Source organism: Cyprinus carpio, chromosome B5 (genome assembly GCF_018340385.1).
Source record: "Cyprinus carpio isolate SPL01 chromosome B5, ASM1834038v1, whole genome shotgun sequence".
Lineage (NCBI taxonomy): Eukaryota > Metazoa > Chordata > Actinopteri > Cypriniformes > Cyprinidae > Cyprinus > Cyprinus carpio.
The window spans coordinates 30,720,927-30,730,532 of record NC_056601.1 but is presented as its reverse complement, the minus strand read 5'-3'; the positions used below and the strand labels follow the sequence as shown (position 1 = coordinate 30,730,532).

At 35.8% G+C, this 9,606-nt stretch overlaps 1 protein-coding gene across 1 annotated transcript in view; it reads left to right on the top strand.

Annotated features, from left to right (window-relative positions):
* Positions 1-3,423: 3,423 nt before the first annotated feature.
* fbxo21 (F-box protein 21) overlaps positions 3,424-9,606 on the top strand; it is an 8,990-nt gene continuing 2,807 nt past the window's right edge. Inside the window, 11 exon segments of the mRNA XM_042723115.1 lie at positions 3,424-3,713; positions 4,391-4,526; positions 4,694-4,803; positions 4,887-5,008; positions 5,740-5,886; positions 6,120-6,256; positions 6,741-6,877; positions 7,414-7,593; positions 7,904-7,943; positions 8,130-8,176; positions 8,691-8,917. Coding sequence (XP_042579049.1) covers positions 3,490-3,713; positions 4,391-4,526; positions 4,694-4,803; positions 4,887-5,008; positions 5,740-5,886; positions 6,120-6,256; positions 6,741-6,877; positions 7,414-7,593; positions 7,904-7,943; positions 8,130-8,176; positions 8,691-8,917 — 1,507 coding nt within the window. The 5' untranslated portion in view covers positions 3,424-3,489.

The following is a 9,606-nucleotide window of genomic DNA, read 5'->3' as shown; positions in this document are numbered from 1 at the left end:
CTAGTAACTAAATGAGTACGTTACATGTACAATAACAATAGACAAAAGAAGCTGCTTTTAAGCTACTATAAGCGTAAATACCTTTTAAGTGGCAGACAACTGATAACCAACATTAACCTTTTCCTAACACTTAAGTATACATTCGTGTAGCAAAATGCCAACTTTTACACGGCTTCACATTTTAGGTGCTCGTGTACAGTATGTTTGATTAGGCTACTCTATGGTTTCATGCCTCATATTGTTTTTTGTTATGAGTGTTTTTTGACGGAATTGGCCTGATAGCTTGTAAACTGGTTGCTAGATCACCTGTCGAGCTGTAAAAACCAGCTGAAGTCCCGCAGTGTGTGTGATTCACGCCCGTTTAAACACCTGACACACAAACACAGCAGCTGGTTTGACTCTTTCACGCCAACAAACAAAACTACAGCTAAAACTTCGCGTGCGCGTGCACGAGGAGGCGGGAGGACATGCGCAATAGCACGCGTCATTCAGGTAGAGTTAAAAGCCTGTTTTTTTTTTTGTTTGTTTTTTCAGGAATAATACAAATAAATAAATTCATAAATAAATACACACACACAGAGACACATACATACCTTCCAATCAACTATTTGGAAAGAAACAGCATTTGTACATTTGTTTTATGTTTTTAATACCATAAATAGATTATTACTTTTAAAAAAGTTTGCATATTATGCATTTACTACTTTTAATTGTTGTTTAAATAATTGTTATTAATTACAAATTATGGGGTTAACCCTCTGATGCATAGTGGTCACTACAGTGGACAGATATTTGGAATCATTTTGAACCATTTAAGACCTATCATCATGTCCCAACCACCAACTGGCCCCCAGTGTTGTCTACGATTCCATTTAATTGTTGTCTTTGTATCTTTTTTTTTTTTATTATTATTATTTTTATTATTATTATTATTATTATTATTATTATTATATAATTTATTATTATTATTATTATTATTATTATTGTATAATGTGAATAAGAGTGGCATGGAGATGCTGATGTTTATATGATTAGGATAGATAGGATTTTTGATTTAGTTTTTGATTGTGTTTTTAAGATTTTTTTTATTTTACATTTTTTTTCTGTGAAAGAAGAATATATCAGTCCACTACAATGGACGTCATGCACCAATAGGCTATAATTCTGCCTATAGGCCTATATATAGATTCTGCATTATTTTGTATGTTTCATTAAAATTATGATGTAATTTACACTTTAATGGTTTTATTGAACATAAATATTAAATAGTCTTCAGATTTTATCATTTATTTCAATGCTTACAGCCTATATTTATTTATTAGGTCATATAAAACTGTAGGCATGTATACATGTATGCTTTATGAGTGCAGATATATGTGTGTATGATTTCGTTTGAGTGTGTGGTGGGAGGGTGTGTGTGCTTGTGTGTGTTTGAATTAGTGCTCACATGTGTATGAATAGCCCACCACCCCACCCCTGCCCCATACACTTCACTTTTCTGTGCCGCCATGACATAGCTTGTTGTTATTTAACTTTCTTATGTGTATTCATACCATTTGCTGTTAGTAAGTGACTTCCATTGATTCACTATGTATACCGTTGATGCATGGTGTCCACTACACTGGACAGATGTTACTTCCTCAAAATAATATGAAAAAAAAGTTATTGGCATGATTTTTCTCTTGTTTTAATGTAAAACCAAACATATTTTTTTTTTACTTTGTGATATAATAATTCATGCATCAGAGGGTTACATGTAATTTATTTAGACTGAATATATATATATATATTATATATATATATATATATATATATATATATATATATATACACACACACACACACACACAGGTGCATCTCAATAAATTAGAATGTTGTGGAAAAGTTCATTTATTTCAGTAATTCAACTCAAATTGTGAAACTCGTGTATTAAATAAATTCAATTCACACCGACTGAAGTTTTTAAGTCTTTGGTTCTTTTAATTGTGATGATTTTGGCTCGCATTTAACAAAAAAAACACAAATTCACTATCTTAACAAATTAGAATACTTCATAAGACCAATAAAAAAAATTTAAAAAAAATTGTGAATTGTTGACCTTCTGGAAAGTATGTTCAGTTACTGTACATGTACTCAATACTTGGTAGGGGCTCCTTTTGCTTTAATTACTGCCTCAAGCACACCAACACGTGGTCATTTAACCAACTTTTGGTGCTTTTGGCAGTATGGGCAGGTGTCAAATCCTGCTGGAAAATGAAATCAGCATCTTCAAAAAGCTGGTCAGCAGAAGAAAGCATGAAGTGCTCCAAAATTTATTGGTAAACGGGTGCAGTGACTTTGGTTTTCAAAAAACACAATGGACCAACACCAGCAGATGACATTGCACCCCAAATCATCACAGACTGTGGAAACTTAACACTGGACTTCAAGCAACTTGGGCTATGAGCTTCTCCCACCCTTCCTCCAGACTCTAGGACCTTGGTTTCCAAATGAAATACAAAACTTGCTCTCATTTTGAAAAGAGGACTTTTTGACCACTGGGCAACAGTCCAGTTCTTCTTCACCTTAGCCCAGGTAAGACGCCTCTGACATTGTCTGTGGTTCAGGAGTGGCTTAACAAGAGGAATACGACAACTGTAGCCAAATTCCTTGACACGTCTGTGTGTGGTGTCTCTTGATGCCTTGTCCCCAGCCTCAGTCCATTCCTTGTGAAGTTCACTTAAATTCTTGAAGCTATTTTGCCTAACAATCCTCATAAGGCTGTGCGGTTCTCTCTGTTTGTTGTGCTTTTCTTCCACACTTTTTCTTTCCACTCAACTTCTGTTAACATGCTTGGATACAGCACTCTGTGAACAGCCAGCTTCTTTGGTAATGAATGTTTGTGGCTTACCCTCCTTGTGAAGGGCATCAATGATTGTCTTCTGGACAACTGTCAGATTAGCAGTCTTCCCCCATGATTGTGAAGCCTAGTGAACCACACTGAGAGACCATTTTGAAGGCTCAGGAAACCTTTGCAGGTGTTTTGAGTTTGATTAGCTGATCGGCATGTCACCATATTCTAATTTGTTGAGATAGTGAATTGGTGGGTTTTTGTTAAATGTGAGCCAAAATCATCACAATTAAAAGAACCAAAGACCTAAACTACTTCAGTATGTGTGCACTAAATTTATTTAATACACGAGTTTCACAATTTAAGTTGAATTACTGAAATAATTGAACTTTTCCACGACATTCTAATTTATTTTATAAATATACATATACATATAAATATTTAATTTTTAAAATGTCAAATTTTATTTACAATTTTATTTTATCTATATTGAATATATATTCTTTATAGTAAATGTTCAATATATTTAAAATAAATTATATGTGTATATTCGGATCATTTTTAAGCTCAAAGTTTCAGCCCTTTGCACCAGAAAGGGGGCGTATTTTCGATGACAATTGGGCGGGGCCTCGATGAGGTCATCGGAGTAAACAGAAAATATGGCGACGCCATACGCGGGAGATCGGGTTTTAGGGACAAACGCGGTTATTTCGGAGAGTTTCGCCAAGCAGTTAACCGATTTACCAGCGGAATTATTAGAGCATATATTGTGCTTCCCCGTTCTAAACCATATCGACATTTACAACGTTTCCTGCACGTGCAAGAGGCTGCATGACGTGTGCCATGGCAGGGGAAAGGTCTGGGCGCATCAGTACAAGCTCAGGTGGCATGAATTAAAAACATTTCTAAAGATTGATACTGTACCTCCATTGATCACCAGTTAATCAAACCATAAGAAATTTATTTTATTCCCTGATCAGTGGTTTAAGATGTGCATTTAGTGCGTGACTTGAGAGCTGTCAGGTCGTGTTCTCATTCTGCTGATGCACTAAATTCGTCCTGCGTGCACATGCAGAGAGATGCAAAATATGATATGTTACATTTTTACAGGCTCACCTCCTATATATTTAAAAAAACTAAATGCACTTACAGTATCGTTGTTGATAACGTTAAGCGACCTTGAACACAGAAATGCATGATATTATGTGCTCATAACATGTACTCTTCTTTAAATAGAACCAACGTTATAGTTATAAGATTATTAAATTTAGAGTTATTATAGTAACAATAACTGCTATTGTGTTTTAGCAGATACTGTAGTTGTTTTTTGGTAGATACATGCACATTACAAACTTTTTGTTAGATTTTGCATAATCCTAAATTGACAAAATGAAACTTTTTTTTTTTTTTTTTTTTTGGCACACAAAAATATTCTTTGACACACAACATTACACTAGCCTCATTTAAGGTTTAACATATTTGCAGTCTAATGTTTTTGCAGTGTTTTTGTTTATGTTGTTTTTTAATTTAAATATTACTGATGTGTGATTAATATTTTAGGTGGCCCAGGCTGCAGAGATTTTATCAGCAGAATGAGTCATACGATTGGCTGAAGGAATTCAAAACCCGGCACATGGTTGGTCAACAGATAAGAAGAACAGTGGAGTCTATTTCCAAGAGGTTCTTCACAGAAGTTGTAAGTGACTTAAAAAGAGACTAAACTACAAAGCAGTTTACCATTTTCTCAAACATTTGAATCTTTTTGGTATGGTCATTACGCTACAAATGGAAAGGTATATATTTGTACAGTAAGTTGGATTGAATCAGTGGCTTTGGTCACTAACCCAGAGATCTGTAACTCAGCCTTGCGTTGGTCAGGTTCTTGGAGACAGCTTTGCGGAAATCGAGTCTCTTGGTGCTCCAGAACACTTCTGTGAGGATGAGCTGCTTGGAATTTTGAACTCAGACAAAAGGTTAGGAATGAGCTCACACTTATTTTATTTTATTCTTAACAGTTGATGGTCTAACGGAATTTATAAATGCACTTCTTTCCCAGGAAATGTTTGACACTTAAGTACTATGCAAAGAAAATCCTGTACTTCCACCGGCAGCAGAAAATTTTGAGGAATTTGAAGCTTTTTCTTGAGCGACCACCGGAACAACAATCAGCCCTTGAAGGTAAGCTGATGTCACACACACAAAAAGTAACGTTTTATTTCTTATTAAAGGAATAGTTCGTCCAAAAACGAAAATTTTCGGAAAACTTCCTCACCCTCAGGCCGTATAAGAATGTAGATGAGTTTGTTCATCTGATCAGATTTAGAGAAATGTAACATTACATCTCTTGCTCACCAGTGGATCCTCTGCAGTGAATGGGTGCCGTCAGAATGAGAGTCCAAACAGCTGATAAAAACAACACAATAACCCATAAATAATCCACACCACTCCAATCCATCAATTAACATCTATGTCAAGTGAAAAGCTGTGTGTTTGTAAGAAAAGAATTTTCTTTTTGGTGTTTTTTTATTATTGGTGGAATGGTGGATAATTATTTTATTATGTTTTTTTTTATTAGCAGTGATGAGGAATGATGGAGGGTGGTGGTGGTGGTACCAATAATATTTTTTGTTGTGCTGTAACTGTTATCATATATAATAATCATAGCTCAAATACATGCATGATGAACTTGAAATATGAGTGCTGCATACTGGGATTTGTAATATCAAAATCTTTCTTATATATGTGTAGCAAAGACTTACACATCTTAATATTCACAATGAGATTAGGCATAGTCCAGAGAATAGGTCGACTTCTCACTATATTATTATGGATGATTGCGGTTCAACATAAAATGAATGTTTAGGTCAATGATTTGCATCAAATAACATTTGTTTAATCTCCAATTCCAGGTGCTGTTCTGGTCGATCAGTATTGCAACCCTCTGGCTGATGTCACTCTTGAGAGCATATCTGCACAGATAGAAGAAATCACAGACAAGGTGAAGAAGCATCTGCGAGTAAAAAATGCCACACATCCAAGTCTACGAGCCAGTCAAGGTCAGTCCGCAAGGAGAGATCCAGAAAATTCAATTGGCTGGTCTCATGAAGTCTATTAGTCAGACCTGTGTAGCCAGGCTTATGTTCTCGCTGTTGTCTGATAAAAGCTTTCAACTTGATGTCGATAAAATGTCTTGGAGTTTAATTTTTTAAATCTACTTTGGACTGCACATCAGTATTGTTGTTCTTAAAGCTCTAAGCCGAAATAGGTCTTCACTGGAGTGTTTTTCCAGGTGACTGCTTTGTTCTGGAAAACTTGGAGTTTCAAAGGCAAGTCATATGTGCCCTGAATGCTGTGCTGTATGACCAGCTACAGTACAAGGGCAATGAGCGGGACTTCTACAATCCACTCAACTCATACATACATCAGGTACTGCAATCACATGGATATCATACTCGTTTCCAAAATACTAAAGTTAGAAAGGTGTGGATAACCAGTGTTGGGGGCAATGCATTAAATAAGTAACATGCATTACATAAGCCTTTTTTTTTTTTTTTTTTTTTTTTTTTTAAGTAACATGCATAAATATTTAAATACATTTTTGTAAAATAACATGACTAATTTGTTATAGCTAATGGAATTTGTTACAGCTTTTCGCAACAACTTAATCTTTACTGTCACTTTTGATCATTTTAATGTATCCTTGCAAAATAAAAGTTAATTTATTTTAAAAAAAATTATACTGACCTCAAACACTGAATGTTAGTGTATTTTGGTGTGATAAGCACTTATTTACAGCAAAAGAAAAAAAAAAAACGTGTGCATTAAAACATTGTATTGGATGTGCAAATTTTAAGTTTTCAAATTTTGACAAATGTAGATTATTTCTCACAGTGTGCCCCCTTGTGGTCAGGTGCTGGTCCGTCGGACAGGCATTCCCATCAGCCTCTCTGTGCTCTACATGACTCTGGCCAGGAAGTTAGGAGTTCCTCTGGAGCCTGTCAACTTCCCCAACCATTTCCTGCTCCGCTGGTGCCAAAATCAAAGGAGGTGGGCGTTTAACACATTCCAGCTATTGCAGTCTGTCAGAATGAAATTACATAGCAAACACCAATCAGTTTAGCACTGTTCACAATACACATTATTACAAAAATCATTTGAATGTTTATGATATCTTCAGATCTGATTGCCACATTTAGAGCTGTGAGATATTATAGTTTACATTTTGCAACAATACAAGCAATCAAGCAGTTGAGATTCACTATTTTCTCTATGTGAGTATACTATATACGGATAAAAATGGACATATATATCCAAATTTATATAAAGTGCTGGACGACAATATAATTTTTATTTTGCATCCCAGATTTGCTTTATAGTATACGTGAGCATTCTGTATGTATTCAGGTAAAGCAGGATGTACTATAAATCCAACTTTTAATTTATCACTGAGCGATAATATAGTTTACATTTTCCAGCAATATTGCTTTAATCCCAATATGCTTCAAAAAAAAAAAAAAAAATTGTGCTTTGCTTGCATTAAATATAAAACAGGAATGTAAGTTGACTCATGAGTTGTTTTGCAGGAGTGATGACATCTATGACTATGTATACATTGACGCGTTTGGGAAAGGAAAGCAGCTGGCTGCTAAAGAGTGTGAGAATCTGATCCAACACCAGGTGGGAGCAGATTACTACAGTGCTATAAGCACCAGTGAGCTGCTGCTGCGGATGGTGGGAAACCTGCTTAACATCGGCAAAAGAGGGTGAGAATCACATGTGGATTTTGATTACTTTAGCTGTACTTGTGTGTCAGTGTGTTATTAACTGTTCTTTTCTATTCATATTGCTGTACTGTTGACCTATGATCATTTCCTAAAATCTCTGCACTTAAGTTTTAGTGATAACTTGTTTCATGCTGCTTGAATACTCATTAGTAAGCCAGTCAGGGGATTCTGCAGTTGTAGACAGTGTTTTATGTAAATCAGATCAGTTTTTCTTGGCTGTCAGCTGAATTTGTGAAGTTGTCAGACCCACGCTTGTTACAAAATGTGCTTGCTTTTGTGTTTTGTCTAGGGAAGGAAATGAGAAATCATATCAGCTCCTGCGGGACTGTGTTTTTGTTGGCTGTCAGCTAACCATGATAATGTGCAGTAATTCATATTTCATATTCCTAATCCCCATTTCCGCTTTCTGTTCCAATACTTTCCTATTCTCTTCCAATTCTGCTATCCACGTGAAAAAGGCCTTTACATATAAAGGTGGTGACTTCTTAACTAGTAAACACAGGTATTAAAAGAAGATTAATACTTATTTGAAGGTCGATACTGTTTGGCTCCAGGTACAACTGTACTAAATAGCACCTGGTTACACTGCAAATAGTAATAGTTACTATCACAAAGAGCTGCAAACAAAAGTTAATATGCTGTTCTTACTATATACACCGCCCTGCATCATATGTTGCTTTAAGGAATGACATCAGGGTACTGTTTTTTTGTACTAACTTTGGGATGATGATTCCACAAAATAGATGCTCTGTGTCAAGCTCCTCGCATGTCCTGCCACTTTTTCACGGGAATAGACTATGCATTGACTATGTAAACCAAAATCAAACTGGACGGCGATATTGACCCTGGAGTTCTCTCAATGGGTGTGTGTTAAACTTTTTGTTTGACCACCTAAAACAGCAACAGACTCACTAATGGAGGTGTATTAGTTGCATTTACATTGAAAAATCCCTGGTGAATATTGTGGTTAAAACCACCAAAATACGGATCTGTGTAAACAAGAAATTCATCATGTCTATGGGAAATATTCTCATGGGGAGAAAAAGTATAACCACTTCCAGTGATGTTTGTTTGAGTTCTCTCTCTCTCTGTCTCAGGTGTTGGATATTCTTACAGCATATCCAGGCTCTGGACCCGTCTCAACACGGAGCGGTCGGGTATCTGGTGCAGCATACGCTTGAGCACATCCAGCATAAGAGGCATCCGGTAGAGCCGGAGGTGAAGAGACGCAGCGTGCCTGAGCACAGGGACGTACTGTACTCTGTAGGCCTCATCATGAAACATAAGAGGTGGGTTCCTGTTTGTGTAAGGGGTAAAAACGCATGAACTACATGGATATATAACAAACTCAGTTAAATCTAAATTTGAAAGAACAGCAAGGGAAACATCTATAAAAAAGAGAAGTGATGCTAAATTTGTAACTTATAATATATAAACACCTGTCGTTACTACATTTCTCCAGGTGGACCCTCTTATTGATGATTTCAAAACATACTACAGTTCTGGGCCAAATAAGACAAATAAAGACAGACTTATTGGCACAGGATGGCGCTAATGCAATCTTGATTTCAAACCAAAAAGGCTTAATGCTTTGCATAACTTTAGGTAGATTGTAGCTGAACCATGCGTTTATATTAATATTTGTAACTGGACCACCAAAACCAGTCATAAGGGTCAACTTTATGAAACTGAGATTTCATACATAGTAGGGATAAATAAGCTTTTCAAGAGTTATGGTTTGTTAGATTGGACAATCAAAATTTGGTGAGATGCACCTATTGACAAATCTGGAATCTGAGGGTGCAAAAAACAAACAAAAAAAATCACAATATTGAGGAAAAATCGCCTTTACGTTTGATCAGATTAAGTTCTTAGCAATGTCTATTAGTACTCAAAAGGAAAAGTTTTGCTATATTACGGTAGGAAATTTACAAAATCTATTCAGTGAACATTGATCTTGACTTATATCTTGATGATTTTTGGCAAAAAAAA